The sequence below is a fragment of the Castanea sativa genome, chromosome 11 (assembly GCF_040712315.1).
Source record: "Castanea sativa cultivar Marrone di Chiusa Pesio chromosome 11, ASM4071231v1".
Taxonomy (NCBI): Eukaryota; Viridiplantae; Streptophyta; class Magnoliopsida; order Fagales; family Fagaceae; genus Castanea; species Castanea sativa.
The window spans coordinates 20,473,026-20,490,435 of record NC_134023.1 but is presented as its reverse complement, the minus strand read 5'-3'; the positions used below and the strand labels follow the sequence as shown (position 1 = coordinate 20,490,435).

Here is a 17,410-nt window from a genome sequence, read left to right as displayed (position 1 = left end):
ACTTATTTTACTATTCAGTTTATTTTTGGTACTATTCATGAGTTCCATTGCACTTTTTAGTACTATTCATAAGTTCCACATTACTATTTCAACTAACTTTTACCTTGATCTACAGTACTTTCAACAAAAAGTTTTCAGTTTCAGCAAAATAAGCAGATCACAAATAATAGCTGGTAGAAACCATAAAGGAGAAGTTCTTTGTGCTTGGACTGATCGAATCTACTAACAACTTCAAAGTAGTTGAGTTGCGAATGAAGTTTGTTATTTGTGAAGGAGAAACTTTGAATATGATATCTTCTCTTCAAAGTAACTCAACATCCCTAATAGGAAGGACCAAGTGAGAATAAATCACAAAGTCGTTGAGGTAATACTTTACCGATTTACCCTCCATTATTTTTTTTATTCTTTTATATGTAGAAGAAATATCAATGGTAAATTGTATGGTTAGAACATCTATAAAAATTAAGACTTTCCCTTAGTTTATTTATATTATTGTTATATATTTTTTTTCATTTTTTTTTAATAGTAAAAGGAAATCTATAGACTTGTATATATTTAGGCATGTAAAATGGCGTTTATTATTTAAATTATTTAAAATTGATTAAACTTTTATATGTTTCATGATTTTTAAAGGTATTAGTATACCCTTACATCTTAATGTTTTAATCCATATTATATTCAATAAAAAAAATTGATAATAGTTATAAAAAAAAAATTGATTTATAGATAGATCACAATTTACACATTAACTAGATGAAAAAAAAATATATATTTGACTAATGTAAAATTTTTCGGTTATGTGTAAGAAAATATGATATGTTAATTCGTGTTACAGATTTACTTTTTATATATATATATATATATATATATATATATATATATATATATATATATAAGTTGTATGGTTTTGATTTAATTTTTATCTATTTATTTAACTTGGTCTCTAGTGATGGTTCCCTTTAATGTCCTTTTCCTTGCATAAAATTAAAAATAAAAATATATATAAAAAAAAGAAGGCACTATTTGTGTCATGTAGAGAATAGCTTGCTCTACTTCCATAGCATCATAGTGTTAGTACTGTGTGATTGTTATGTAAAAGCAATGTAGAAATCAAAATTTAAAAAAATAAATAAATAAATAGCAGAATTGTTGGGGAGTTGGGGGGAAGGTGATAAAACCATCTGAAAGTCAAAGTTTCTGGAGGGCGGGAAGGTAGACAGGGAAGCATGGATAGGAATTAAGAAGTGAAAAAGTTTGGGTAGTTTAGCAGCAGCCTTGTTATCTATCCCATCTGAAAGTCATAATGGTTACCAGAATAGATAGTAGGACTAGGAAGAAAACATGAACATGGTCAACTTGTTTTAAGTACATAAACCTTGAACTATTCAAAGGTTTGGTAGAGGGTACAAAGACAACAAGACATAATGGTGGATACAGACTTACAGTTATTTGTTTTTTTTTTTACAATTTAGAAAGGCTATTATATAAGATCAAGATTTATCTTGGCATTTCTTGGATCAAGATTCCATGATCGATATGGTTTAGTTTATCAAGAAACATCTCTTAAGCTTTTTCTTTGTCTACCATGGCTATACGTTTAAGTTCTTGTTCTTCTTCCTCAGCCACCTTTTTGGCACACTCCTCATTCTGTCATGAGACTGAGACTATACTAAAAAGAAAGAATTTTGGAATCTGGGTTTGTCAGAACAATTCAAATTTTCATGAAAACAAGCGGTTTGAGCTGAAAGCTTCAAACGTGCAACCACTAAAGGCTGTTTCTTTGCAGGCTGGTGAGCACTTAGGACCTCTACTTTTAACTTGAAAATTTGCTTTTTTATAATGGTCCTGGAACATGTGATTTTTTTCTAAATAAATAACAATGTGTCTCAGACAATTCTTCAAATTCGTTTAGGTATCCTTTGGTGTTTTCGGTTAAAAATTTTGAAGTTCATTTGTCGCATTAGAAAAGAAAAAAATTTGCCTTAAATTTTCATGAAACTGTTGATTGCTTTCCTTGCTTTAGTTACTTTCCTCTTGCTCTTCCAGGAGAAGCAAGAGGAAAGTAATGAGAATTGGCTTCGTTTTCTATATGCTTATGAGAATTATGTGTCACACACATATGGTTGTGAGAATTGGCTTAATTTTCTATATGCTTATGAGAATTGGCTAGTTTCTTCTAGTTAAATTGGAGTCCCAATTCTGATATTGAAGTGGATTTATGGAGTAGGTGCACCTGCGAATTCTCTAGCTACAGAACGTGTTGTGAATCCAGTGCAAGAAGACTACATTCCTTTCTTAGAAACAGTGAAAGAAAAGTCTACTCTCAGCATTGTTGTTGTAGGGGCTTCAGGGGATCTTGCTAGGAGGAAGATCTTCCCTGCACTATTTGCTCTTTTTAATGAAGATCGTTTGCCAGAGGTTTGATTCTATGATACTATGATACTTTCCTAACTGCTTCTAAAAATATGTCTTAGCATAATTCACGTTGTTATTGATCATTTCTGTTTTTTCTTTTTTACCCCTTTAACTACTATGCAGAATTTTACGATTTTTGGTTATGCACGAAGTATAATGACTGATGAGGAGCTGAGGAATATGATCAGCAAAACTCTGACTTGCAGAGTTGACAAGAGGTACCTCCCTCCCCTTTCTTGTGAAATGATCTTCATATGATATGTTTAACCCAAATAAGTTTTCTATTTTGTGCTGATTACTCTAATTTGATGGTACAGGGAGAATTGTAATGAGAAGATGGATGCATTCTTAAAACGGTGTTTTTACCAGTCTGGTCAATATAGTTCTGAGGAGCATTTCTTGGAATTGGACAACAAGCTGAAAGGAAAAGAGGTACTAATGCATGCTTTATAGAAATTAATATATATAAGATTCTATCTTCAATGACTTCCCTGCCAACTGTAACAATATATATGTATGTATATATATAGTTGCAAGTATCCTCATTATGGCTTTCAAAGCTTTAGTTGCAACCATGTACCAGCTACTGTAACTATAGTCAATTAGGCTATAATATAAGATGTATCAGTTTTCCACAGCTATGGCATGTGATGAATCCATGGAAATTAATTAAAATTTGGCTGAAAATTGCTAATTCTCTTTGTCACAATAGAGCATGTCAATCACGAACTATGGCAATGAGACAATGAGGAGTTATTATTATGATTAGTCTTGAAGCTGCAGGATTCCTCCTTGATGCTGTTGTAGCCCTTTTCTTCAATTGTCTCTGTTGTTGATTGCTAGGAATGGATTAATATTAATTAATACTCCATGAAGTCAATTTGGACTATTATGAGAAAGTTTGGGCCATAGAAGTGCACAAAAGCAGTATAGCTCCAGCTTCATAGGTGTTATATGAAAAAAATACTTCATTGATATGCATAGTTCTACATCCCTATAAGGTATTGCAATTGGAAATCATAAAGACAAAAATGCATATCAGACACCAATATACATATTACTAATACTCTAATTCATATTTCAAGATTTGGACTTTCAATTTTTCCCCCTACTAAATTGATCCTTGAGTTCCTTTAGCTTACAAGGAGTTGATAGCGATAGAGAATAATGTTTTCTCATTATCATGTTTTTAGCAATTGTATGTCTCTAAAGCCAATAACTTGGCTTCTTTTAGGCTGGAAAACTTTCGAATAGGTTGTTTTACTTAGCAATTCCACCAAACATGTTCGTGGATGTGGCAAGATGCGCCAAACATCGTGCTTCTTCAGAAAATGGGTGGACTCGAGTTGTTGTTGAAAAGCCATTTGGTCGTGACACAGAGTCATCCAGGGAGCTGACCAGAGGCTTAAAACAATATTTAAGTGAGGACCAAATATTCAGGTATGTAATTCTATGCATTTTGATTCCTTGAGACAGATTTCAAGCCACTCATCCATGTGTGCATACACGGATCTTCAACCTTGTTAATCTTTTTTACAGAATTGATCATCACTTGGGCGAGGAGCTAGTGGAAAATCTCTTGGTGCTTCGCTTTTCAAATCTAGTTTTTCAGCCTTTATGGTCAAGAAACTACATTCGCAATGTACAGCTGATTTTTTCTGAAGATTTTGGGACAGAGGGACGAGGCAGGTTAGTTCAGTATCTTCTTTTTTCTATTCTACTCAAATTATTTCATTCCTTTTGGTACATCCCCAGAATTTGTCTTATAGTTATAGATACAAATATTGCCTCAATGTACTAGTCTTTCGTACAGGTACTTTGATAATTATGGTATCATCCGGGATATAATGCAAAACCATCTCCTACAAATACTTGCACTATTTGCAATGGACACGCCTGTCAGCTTAGACGCGGAGGACATTAGGAATGAGAAGGTACTGAACATATCATTTAAAATGATCATTACTGTGTATCAGTATCAACACAACCGATAATTCCCATGACTAATGTTTTTACATATTCCACAGCTTTTAATTAATTATCAATTAAATAAAATTGACCCTTTAAAGCAAAAATGCAGTCCATTATATAATCATACTCTTGTGACTAATATTATGTGCATGGCCTTGAATCAGGTTAAGGTTTTACGATCTGTGAAACCAGTTCAGCTGGAAGATGTGGTTATAGGTCAATATAAGGGTGATTGTGATGGCAATACATCATATCCTTCCTATACTGATGACATGACTGTATCAAACAATAGCCTTACACCAACATTTGCAGCGGCCACTCTCTTTATCAATAATGCTCAATGGGATGGAGTTCCATTCCTGATGATAGCTGGGAAGGCTCTCCATTCAAAGCGGTAGGTAAATAATGCTCATGTCCATGAGGATCATTTCTTTGTTGAGCAGTAGTATTACATTGAAAGCGATAAAATTATCAAAATTTTTGTTGCATTGAAATTCCAGAACAGAAATCAGAGTTCAATTCAGGCATGTTCCAGGTAACTTGTACAATCACAAGTCTGGAACTGATTTAGATAATGCTACGAATGAGCTTGTGATTCGCATTCAACCTGATGAAGCTATATATCTGAAGATCAACAATAAGGTCCCCGGTCTTGGAATGAGATTGGATCGTAGTGAACTTAATCTGCTTTATAAAGCCAGGTATAAACTACAACAAAGTACAACTGACTTTAGATAGAAATCTGTAATATGTTTTTATATAATGCAGATAGGGTATCATGGAAATTTGCTGTTGCACTTTCCACTAAGGCTGAGTTTAGCTGGCTCTTTTTGAGGATATCTTTTATCTCTATTTCTTTTGGTGGAGTGTAAAGTAATCAATTTTTAAATTAGGAAGTACTTCATCACAAAATATCATCTTGATTTGATTGGCTTGGAAAAGAATCTGATACTAGCCACTAGAAAATAATAAGTACATAAGTCACACCCATCAATCGATGAAAGAATTTTTGCCAATCATGTGAGTACTTTCATAACCTGACTACAATTATGAGCAAGTAACTAACTAGAGATATAATGAGTGGCATGGGGACACTACTTCACTTTTATCACACAATGTTTTCTTTTCTACTACCTTTCAATTATGAGCTGCTAATGATAAGATTTGGTTTGTTAAGGTATCCAAGAGAAATATCAGATGCATATGAGAGGCTGCTTATCGATGCAATAGAAGGAGAGCGACGGTTGTTCATTAGAAGTGATGAACTAGATGCAGCTTGGCAAGTACTCACACCATTGTTGAAGGAATTAGAAGAGAAGAAGGTTGCTCCAGAGCTCTACACATATGGTAGTGGAGGGCCAGTTGGCGTGCATTATCTTGCTGCACAGCACAATATTCGCTGGGGTGATTTTGGTTACGACGATTAATCAATAGATGGGGTCTTTTGCATTCGAGGATTAGTATTTTGATGATGATGATGATGATGATAATTGTTCAAAAATATTCAAACTCATTTCTTTCATATTATTTTTTTTTCTATGTACAACGTGTCAATCTCAGTTAATTTATAATGTACAAATTAAATAAAGGGAACGTAAGTTTGGATTCTCCAACATGTATATGTACAAGTTACAAACAACTGTAATAAAATGAAATTCATGAATTAGTATTATCATTTTTATGTGATTTTCTTTCTTTGAGATGTGTTAAATATATATATATATATATATATATATAAGCAACGCGATGTGTTATACCATGTTGTATATGCTAGAGTGGATGCGGAAGGAGAAACACTGAGAACACGACGGTTACATGGTTCAGCCTTGTCGACCTACGTCCACGGAGGAATTCCTTAAGGGCTACATCTTTATTATGTAAGAGTGTAGTATAATAACCTGTATTACAGTGAACTCTAACATGAGTATACGTAGGCAACTAAACCCTAGAATACTAGTACAAGTAGGAGTGACCTTGGGCCTATTAATGGCTAATATGTTTAATATATCTCTAACACCCTCCCTCAAACTCAAGGCGGAAGCTTGATAAAGGCTTGAGGTTAGATAAGCATAAGAAGATCCCTTAAAGATGCCTTTGAAGAAACCATGATGAAAAATGTGCCAATTGACCAATTTTGGAGCTTCAAATGAAGATACAAAGTCCAAAATCGGAATCTACGCAAAAAAAAATTGAGTAAGATAGACGCTTTTGAAAATTTTAACTTTTGGTCAAAAGTCAACGCAAAAGTTAAAGTCATCAAGTCAACTGTTAGTCAACAATCTACATGGTCTGGGTTGGTTCAGGGTTTTCCAAGTCGGGTCATGGATCGACTTGCATAGCTGCTAACGTCATCATGATGACATGGCATTGACGTGGACTAGGGTTGATGTGGCTAGGGCTTGTGTGGCTCTTGCTAACGTCAATAGATGACATCATGGATAATGTCAAAAGAATGCTGACATAGTTCTTCGGCATGTGCATGACACTTGATGGCGACGGCGCATGACAGGATCTCCAGGTGGCACGTGTAGGTGCGTGTGACAAAGGATGGTAGCAAAATTTCACGGTTTTGTAGATCGGGGGACGACAAGATCGACAAAGCGGCGCGTGTGACCATAATCCTATCTGGAAATCGAGAATTTTGGCGGCGTGTGGGAGGAGGAGCCAGAGCCTTTGTCCATGCCTAGTGGCGTGTGCGGTTGCCGATGGAGACTGAGTTCTTGGGTTTTGGTTGCGGGAGGCCGTGGAGCACATCTGTGGTGTTGATTTCATCAGGCAAAGCTTTGATTTGCACAAATTTGAAAGGGAGGCACAAATTGCTTGGGTTGTGATCTAAGACACAGTGGCAAGACAACGACGGTGATCTGTAAAAGCTGTATGGTAGCGTGGGGTTCAAATCTGAAAACAAGCAAGGATACTACGGAGTTGTGCTATGCATGTATGAATCTTCTTTACTATGTAGAGATGTTTGTTTGATGCCAAGACTAAAGTTTGGCTCTAATACCATGATAAATAAATAAATAAACATATATATATATATATATATATATATATATATATATAAGTAACGCGATGTGTTATTCCATGTTGTATATGTTAGAGTGGATGTGGAAAAAGAAGCATAGAATAGGAATACTAAGAACACGAGGGTTGCATGGTTCAGCCTTATCGGCCTACGTCCAAGAAGGAATCCCTTAAGGACTACATCTTTATTATGTAAGAGTGTAGTACAATAATCTGTGTTACAATGAACTCTAAGAGCATCCACAGTAGTGGAGCCATTTTTTTTAACTAATTGGCACCACAAAAAGCTATTTTACCTATTTTACCTACTCATTTTACAAAACATCCAGCAGCAGTAAATCTATTTTAGCTTTCAACACGATAAAATAATATAAACATCACAATAAAATAATGTATCTACTACAATAAAATAATAAATCTCACTACCAAAAAAACACCACAAACCAATCAATGGCACAATTCACAACTACTGCCAACCTAGAACAATCACCCATAACCACCCAACAACAACTAGCTTTGATATACGCACACAGAGAGAGAAATATATGATCTAAAATCTAATCAAACTCATTTTAGAAACTCAGCCAAAATGATTTCTTTCGTTTCGGAAAATTTTCTCAGTAACCAAACGCCTTAACAAAATTACATTTCCGATTAGAAAAATAACAAAACAGAACAAAAAATCAACAAAATTCAAAAATAGAAAAAGCCGACTCTTAAAAAAAAACAAAAACAAAAACAAAAACGGTGATGTAGTGAAGTAATAACGAAAAACAACCTTGGAAAACCGATCAGATGGTGAAGAAGAGGCCTCGATGAGCTTGGATCGGCGATGGAGCTTGGATCAAAGTTGGGTGAACGGTGAGATGGGTCTGCAGCGTGGAGGACTGGGCAAGATGGGTCTCGGCGATGAGGGAGGAGAAAAAAAAAATGAGAAGGAAAAAGGAAGAAAGAGGAGAATGAGATGAGAGTTTGAGCTTCGGTGAGAGTTTGATGAGAGCTGATCTGAGGAGAGAGGGTGAGAATGAGAGCAACGGGCAGAATGAGCAAAAAGAAAAAAGAATAAAAAAAAAATAAAATATTATTTTAATAGATGTAGGAATTAAAATAATATTTTCAACTTTTAGCTTCACTTTCCGTACGAAGCCAAAAGTAGCTTCATACGAAAGCCTCAAGCTAAAAAAAATTAGCTTTACAGACACTGTTGTGAGAGCTTTTTTGTGTTTTGGTTAAACTAAGATAGCTATATAGCTATTTAGTTTTACTGTTGTGAGTGCTCTAACATAAATACATATAGATGACTAAACTCTAGACTACTAGTATAAGTAGGAGTGAGTTTGGACCTATTATATTGGGCTAATATGTCTAATATATCTCTAACAAAATGGACCAAATGGTTGGATTGTTTGTCATGTTGGAAAACGTTCAGTGGATGCTGATCTTGCTATTGGGCAGATTTTCATCCCAAATTTACTTTAGTCTCAGCCAACAACCCGAAACAAATGCTAAGGAAAACTCCTAACAAATTTCTGTGAATCAAGAATGCATAGCATAACCCAAAAAGGCTTGGAGAACACTTTACTTCAAAGCACAAAAGAAAAAGAAAAAATCTTACAAAAAATCTGCCTTAACCTAAATCAATCACTATAGCTTTAAATATCCATTCAATTACATAAAATGCATTGTTTCCCTCATTGTAGACACTTTTTCCCTTACTCATACTGTCTACTTGTCAAGTAACTGCCCTATACCAATGCCACCTCCAAGTATGACCGACACAGACCACAGAGCATATCAACCACCCACATACAAGCCACACCCCAAAGTCATTTTCGTACATATAAACTAGCATGTCTATATTATCTTAATTGGTATTACTCAGACTGCATCTCTAGTCAATAGCCTTAATTAGCTTTCTTTTTAGGTCATGTTTCACTACAACTTTCGGCCTAGTTTTGCAGATCACACCTCTAATTAGTGATCTCCATAGGTACGATTTGCACCGTCTTCGGTGACGTCAAGCCTCGATCACCACATACATCTAGCATTTAGTTAAGCCTATCATTTTCATTCAATCTGTTAGAGATATCAGGACCCAATCCTGGTGAAAGGCTAAAGTTTATAATATTTCTCATATATATATATATATATATATATATATATATATATATATATATATATATATATATATATATATATATCGTTTTATTTGATTAAGACTTAATTATTACAAGTAATTCTTTTTTATATAAGATAGAATTTATATTTTAACTTAATTTAAGTGTATATGTGTGTGAAGTTCTTTTTTAAAAACTTGAACCCAGCCTTTATCCTCAACATTCCACTAACACTTATACTTGTATAGTGACCACCAAACCAATGGTATAGTGACCACCAAACCAGTAGTATTACTACAAGTAATTCTAATCCTACTTATAGTGTAAGTAGTGTAATTCAACATTAGCTTACTATACATATCATTGAATGATTTTATTGCATGTAATACACAGAGCTTACTAGTAAAAATGTAACTATCGAAGAATTTCTATTATGAACGTACACTACCACCGCCAAACAACGTTAATTCTCTTACGCTCTGTGTCTCATTTACTCTATTTTTCTTATCTTCTCGTAAGCTTTCTCTTTATCTGCCTCAATTATTTTCTCATTTATCTTGATATCAAGTTATGCTTCCAGGGAAAACCCATGAGAACATTCACATAACATATGTTCACACCATTTGCAAAGCTTGAAACCGCAACTTAAGCCCATTACTAATATCAGTACAGCAATGAGTTAGGAATGACCTGTGTCACCATTTCGTATCATCATCATGTTCACGATTGGAACACATTTCCAAATCATAAATTTGTCTTGAAATTTACCATAAATCTGAAAACGTACTCGACAATGATCTTATATTTTATGTCATACTAATAGTATTTAAAACAAGCAACAATAAAATACACACCGCAACTAGAAATTTTGTGCTTTTTACAGATCACATACACATGACAACTAAATGGCACTATACAACACATATGATATACATCAAGACAAATCAAATAAATTATAAAAGGGCCCAAGCAAATGGGTCTCATTATTTCTTTTCTTTTTTTCTTTTTTCTTGTCCACAATTAAAATGTAATATTAAAAGTACCCCAAAAAAAAAAAAATCAAATCAAATCTCTCACAATGAAAGCTGTATAGCAATGGAACTTTTTATGTGGCGCCAGGGTGTCACATTCATGTGATATTAACGTTACACCACTAGTCCTCTAATCATAAAGCCAAAAACCCCACACAAAAACTCAAAATCACCATGATCAATCTCCCACCGTCCAATCCACTAGCTCCATTATTATCAGCCGCCTGATTCCCCACATCATCACCCTCCGGTGAATCGGCAGCTGGTGCTGCTGCGGTGGCCTCCTTTGCAGCCTTAGGTGCCTCAGCCTTTGTTGTTGGTGCAACCTTAAACAACTCTCTAGGCAACAATACCTTATCAACCTTATAAACCACTAACGGCTCTTCATCCTTTAACGTCCCCGTTACTTTTGCCGTTACAACTTTAGTCTTCAACGTAACCTCCTCGCCGTCATTTTGGACGGTAAAGTCATATTTGTTAGCTCCGTCAGTTGCCAACGTGTTTATTATTCCGTTACTTGACTTCAACATTTGTATAGACTGATACACAGGAATCCCATGATATAACAGTAATGAAATTTTTTGTGGTGCCGTTAAGTTCTTATACTTAGGCGTGAAGCCGTTAATAACAGTGTCGGTTGGGCAAAAAACTGTTAAACCTCCGTCAATGTTTTCTTGGAATGTTGTGTCGGCTCCTGAAGCTATTAATAAGTCAGCAAAGGCTTTGCAGCCTTGCTTGGACAATATAGCCGTTAAATTCAGCTGGCCTGGACCTGGTGTTGGTGCTTCAGCTTCAGTGGAAGTTAATACCTACAATTTCATTTACAAATTCTAATTAGTATAATTATATAATTTTTTTATGGTTAACAAACTAGTAATTTTTCTTTTTTGGGTAGGGGGGATTCGAATCAAATACCTTAATTCGATTAGACTATAAGAGGTCTCATTTGTTCAACTAACTAGAATCCACCTAATATATGTTATACTTGAATTAATACATTTGGTATATGTGATGTATATAGTTTACAAAATATACTGTGTGCACTAATATTTACCCATGGCAAAAAAGTATATGTGATGTATAATACTTGAATTTATATATCTAGAAGTTGATTTGCTAAAACTTGCTATCAGAAACAAATTTATGAGGCTATTTTCAGTTATCTAAGAATCCATCCTTGTTTTGTTCTAGTCAAATACTCAAATATTCTTTATAGAATTAACAATTTCCAGAATTACTTCATTGATTTGCTTACTGCCTTTTGCAATTTGAAAACAAAAATTGCAAATTGTTGTTACTACTAATTAATTAATGTGTACCTGACTGATTTGTAAGACGGAAATATTGTAAGGAATCTCCTTCACGGACTTCACATAGACAGCATCAAGATTGCCATTATTATCTTCAGCACCAAACCCAACTTTACCACCTTTAAGGTCGGTGACATTCACGTAGCCTGAGGAACCAGGGGCTGAGCCTGTGGCTTGGAACATGGAGGAAGTCAAGGCAGTACCATTTGTGATTTGGTGGAGTTTCTTGGAGCCAAAGTAATCGACGAGGACATGGAGGGAGAGCACGTTTTTAATGGTGTAGACAGAGAGGTGTTTGGAGAGGAGAGATGACATGGCGGCATTGTCCACTGCAAGGACAGTGATGGTGAGGCGGCGGTTTATCTCAGAGGCGAGGTGGGTGATGGTGAGGTAGTGATTGAAGGTCGAGAACTCGGGGTGTTGGGCAAGTATTTGGGTGATATTGTGTGCGTTGCTAGAGGGGAATAGGAATAATAGCAAGAGAGGGATTGCGAATATGGCGGTGAGTGGTGGTGATTGCCTCATTGTGATGGTGAAAGAGGCAGAGGAGAGAAGAGAAGTCTAGAATTGGAGTGGGAAAGAAGAAGAAAGTGTTGTGACTTAAGTAAGTGAGCATAGGACCAAAATTCTTGTATGATTGTGCTAGCTTGGCATTAGGTTGGATGGGGTCCATAATGGGGTACCTTATGGGTCACTGATGAGAGGGATATAGTTTGAAAAACATATCTCATATATGATGGTTTAGATGAATATAACATTTGAAAACATTTTTATATATGGAAGCACGAAACCCATCTAATAATCTAGGTACCTACTGGTCATGTTTAATTAGTAATTTGGGATGTAATAGATTTTACTATTTTATTGACAAAATTGCTCCTTTGACACATTTTTGCCATGATTCTTCAACTAATTGATTCAAGTTTTCTCCAAATCGATTGGCAAAACATTGCTTTCAAACCAAATTAGACTTGGCATCAACCGGCCATGACTGGAATTTCTTCAAACTTGGTGAGAACATAAATTATTTTCACATTCGAACTTGGTTAGAGGCAACATTGCCTTAAAAAATTTTTATTATTACAATTCAAAATTCAAATAAACGTTTAATATTGAGTTGAGGAATAGTGAAAGTAAGGAGTAAGGAACACAATCACACACATACTTCATTGAATGAAGAGAGGAATGGGGACCGAATAATTTTCTTGCAATCGCCCATTGGGAATAAAGCCAAAAAGAAGCCATGTGCGTACGCTATAGAAAAATATCACCCACCAACGGAAAAATTTTATAACTCTAGGTTTCATTGTTATAATGATGGGTATAATAAATCCAGGTATCATGAGATTCTTAAGGGATGTGTACCCGTCGTTGCATGGTTGATTTAATTTGGAAGAGTTGATAATTCCAAATGTTGGTGTTTGAAGGGTATTTATTTATGCTTCACAATCATTATTGTTTTTAAATTTCTAATACTAAAAAAGATTAAACGGTAGAACAATCCAAACCCTACAAAATAATATATTGTACAAATTCTTAAACTCAGAGCTAAATTTCATGTCATTAAATCAAATAATGAATGAATATTCAATTATTCATTATTCATATTCACCTTGAATAAATTTGACTACATATAAGTTTCTATTTCATTTCTTTCTTTTAAGGTGTCTTTGTTCGATAAAAAAACAAAAAAAACAAAAAAAAAAAGAAAATAAAATGAATTGAATGAACTTTAGATGAGATTTGAATGTGGATATTCATATTTCATCATCTTAATTATTTCTTTTTGAAATAATGATGCAATTCACATCAAAATTCATGAAATCATTTTAATGATATCTAGGGCTGTAAATGAACACAGATGTCTATGAACAACTCAAACTCATTTCGAAAAAAAAAAAAATTTTTGTTCATATTCGTTTGTCAAGTTTAAGTACAACTTTGGGCTTAATTATTAAATAAGCCAAGCTTAAATATAATAATATGTTCATGCAAGGTCAATTTACATCTATATAATGATATATTTTTCTGTATATTTTTTTCAAAATTATACATATATAAAATTGGGAAAGGATTATGTAGTTTATAACTAGGTTCATATAATGCCAAATTCATATTAGTAGTTTATTGATGATATAAATAGTTCATTCGTAGTAAAACTCATAGATTTGTGAAGGGAGGTAAGAAATTTTAGTCATGGTTTTATAAAATATGAAAAAATAAATAAATAATCAAGTAACCCATAAACAAGCTTGAGTTTGTCTGAAAAGGAAATTAACCACGCTTAAATATAGAATCTTAATTGGTAATGAGCTCAAGCTTAGCTTGTATCCAAAATCTATATATATTTGCAGAGACCTCATGCGGGAGTGTATGGGATCCTGTCATGTGGCGTTCTAATTTTGCATTTAATATATATATATATATATATATATATATATATATATATTTTACCTCTTTTTATTGTTACCCAAAGACCATATTAAACTATTTTTACTATTATCTCATTAATCTCTCATTATTTGCTTGAGCTTATACCACACCCTTCTCCTCTTCTTCATCACTTTTAGCATACACAATGTTTTAGTATTAAAAAAAATAATAATAATTAAGTTAACCAAATAACACCCGGGATAGAGATAGAGAGACACGAAAATGTGAATTGTTAAATGAAATGCACTGTTTCACTATTACCATGAAAATGTCAATTGTTAAATGAAATGCATTGTTTCACTATTACCAAAATAAAAGATCTAATATTTATAAAAGATTTGTAAGAGAGAGAGAAAGAGGAAACTGGAGGGCCACCATCTTCATGGTAGCCTCCCACCACAATCAAGCCGCCAAAACCTCTATAGGTAAATTTATTTTATTTTTTGTTACTTCTTACGGTGAACTAATTATTACAAACAAAGTTCTATAACAATATTGCTATAATATATACACAACATTCTCCAAAATTATCTTACATAAAAAATTACAATGGTATTCATGCATTGCATGGGCAACCTACTAGTAAAATTAAAAGAACAAGCCTAAACTTTTAACACCCAGCTCAACTTGACTCATTTACAACCCTAATATCACGAAATATCATTATTTTAGGTTCTAAAATCAAATAGATTAGTATCATTTGCAAAATACTTCCGACAAAGAAAGTAAAATTTAGGAAAGTTGTAATGTCCTCTTTTAGCATGAAATTTCCTAATCCCTCTCCCCCATTTTAACTTTTCGAAATAAGCATTTAGGTACTATTTTCCATAAAATTATCAAAAAATTCATTTTTTATTTTTTTATAGAATTTTGGGTTTGAAACAATGTCAAAATGATCTTAATATCAGACAAAGTTTCTATCCAAACTAGTTTAAAGAGAAAACCTTTAAATTCCTTCTATATCTTTTTATTGGATATGAATTTAATTTGAAAATATAACTGTTATATTGCATGTTCTTTATGTTCTTAATATACATGTCAAATTTCATTCAATCAATAAACTTAATTAAAAATTACAATCCATCAATTCTTTTTTAGTTACTACTAAAATTTAGGACAATTGTAAAAAATGTCTACGAAGTCATATTTTTGTGGGTTTGATAATCACAATCCATCAATTTTCTATTTCCATTTTCCAATAGAATTATGAAAAATTACACTGCACTATTTTTTTATTTTAAGTTTTACCTTTTCCCACAACACAGTATACAACAACAACAACAACAACAAAAACTTTTTTGCCACAACATAGTTCCATCATTATTGATTTTTTATTTTCAAACATGAAAAAATAAAAATAAGTTGCCAATATTATTCCAAAAAAAAGGATTATTCAATTTATTTTATAGTATTTTGAATTCAAACTCACCACTTTATTGTGGTTAATTGACGACATTGCATCTGTTAAATATATACTTAATGATGACAAATTATAAAGCATCATTTTACTGTTTTTATTGTAATATTTTAATATATTTTCCAAGCTGTTACTATTGCCACAACATAATTGTACAAATTAAAATCTACCATTTGTTATGTATTTTATTGATTACTTTTTTATTTTTAAGTTGCACATTTTGCCACACCACAGTGAAAATAAAAATAATAGTCTTTGCCACAACTTAGTCCATCGTTACTTTTTTTTTTTTTTTTTACATCAAAAATGAAATAAGTTGCTCATATTATATATTCCCCAAAAGTAAAAATATAAATAAATAATGATAGATTGTATTTTGTCATTTAAGGGCCAAAATGGGTATTCGGCCCTTTCGCCAAACCTTTCCAGCAAAATGTCCCTTATTTGAAACTATTTAAGGAAGTGTCTCTGTTTTGAAACTCGATTTTTAGACAATCGAGTTATAAGGAACTGAAACTTAAAAAAATAAAAATAAAAAATTGTGGAACCCAAATTCATGAAACTCGAGTTCCAGCTATAACTCGATTGTCTAGAAATCGAGTTTTACATTTGAAATTCGATTTTCTAAAAATTGAGTTTCAAAGTAGAAGCATTTTCTTAAATAGTTTCAGACAGGAGACATTTTGCTGAAAAGTTTGTGAGAAAGGGATAAAACCCCATGTTGGCCGCCATTTAACTATTGAACATTCGCAATGATCCCCCTTAACTACGACAAAATCACAAAGGGAATTAAGATCCATTTCATTCAGGTCCAGACAAAAAATTCAAAATTAAACAAAGAAAAATAATGCATGTTCTGTTAATCTAACAGAAAATATAATAGAGAGGGCAAAGTACTCATTCTGAAAAGTTAAAGCGAACATGCATTTCTATTGTTACATACATGGGGAGAACGTGCTATACCCATTAAAATTGCACTATGGTTACGTTTATTTATGCATAAAACATTTTCCAAAATTTCCAGTATTTGACCCAAAATGTTGGTCAAATTGAAAGTGATTTTGGGTTCACTAGGAAAAAGCCCTCCACATGGAGTAAATTGTTTTACACCCCCTTAGAGCATTCACAATAAGATTTTAACAACTCAAAACACTACTTTATTTATTTTAACACTATACTTTATAATGCACTCAGCATCAAAAGTTTTATTTTAGCATTCAACATATTAAAATAACCCCCTAAAAAAAATACATTAAAATAATATAAATAACACAATAAAATAATATATCTAACACAATAAACAACGACCACAACCATCAACACATTAAAATGTTTTTTTTTTATAACTTTGGACCTACAGTAAATTGTCAAAGACTATAGCTTAGTTGTCAAAATATTTTACAAAAGCACTCTTGTTATAGCATGTGTTTTTGGAGTAAGTTGCTAAAAAGTAACTTTTTTAGCTTTTAACATTCTTATTGTGAATGCTATTTAAGAGCATTCGCATTTGGGATGTCAAAAAAGTTCTATTTTACACACTAAAAATCTACTTTATCTATTTTGCAATCTCATTTTACAATAAAATAATATAAACTTCCTAATAAAATAAATATAAAACTACCCTCTTTCTCTCTCCTCTCTTTTTCATCATCCCCAAACTCAAACTCAAACAATTCCAAACCCATAACAGAA

The 17,410-nt window shown here is 33.1% G+C and overlaps 2 protein-coding genes across 2 annotated transcripts; one reads left to right on the top strand and one right to left on the bottom strand.

The window, feature by feature from the left end:
* Positions 1 to 1,399: 1,399 nt before the first annotated feature.
* Positions 1,400 to 6,061, top strand: LOC142618078 (glucose-6-phosphate 1-dehydrogenase, chloroplastic-like). Its single transcript, XM_075791045.1, has 10 exons — positions 1,400 to 1,790; positions 2,228 to 2,418; positions 2,539 to 2,633; positions 2,733 to 2,847; positions 3,650 to 3,855; positions 3,955 to 4,104; positions 4,229 to 4,349; positions 4,551 to 4,780; positions 4,887 to 5,087; positions 5,564 to 6,061. The coding sequence occupies exons 1-10, from the start codon at positions 1,586 to 1,588 to the stop codon at positions 5,811 to 5,813; spliced, it is 1,764 nt and encodes a 587-aa protein (XP_075647160.1). The 5' UTR covers positions 1,400 to 1,585; the 3' UTR covers positions 5,814 to 6,061.
* A 4,327-nt stretch (positions 6,062 to 10,388) lies between these two features.
* LOC142615185 (fasciclin-like arabinogalactan protein 2) lies at positions 10,389 to 12,462 on the bottom strand. The gene is made up of 2 exons (XM_075787883.1): positions 11,878 to 12,462; positions 10,389 to 11,367 (listed from the first exon to the last, which is right to left on the bottom strand). Exons 1-2 carry the CDS (start codon positions 12,391 to 12,393, stop codon positions 10,693 to 10,695), a joined length of 1,191 nt encoding a protein of 396 aa, XP_075643998.1. The 5' UTR covers positions 12,394 to 12,462; the 3' UTR covers positions 10,389 to 10,692.
* Between the last annotated feature and the right edge of the window lie 4,948 nt (positions 12,463 to 17,410).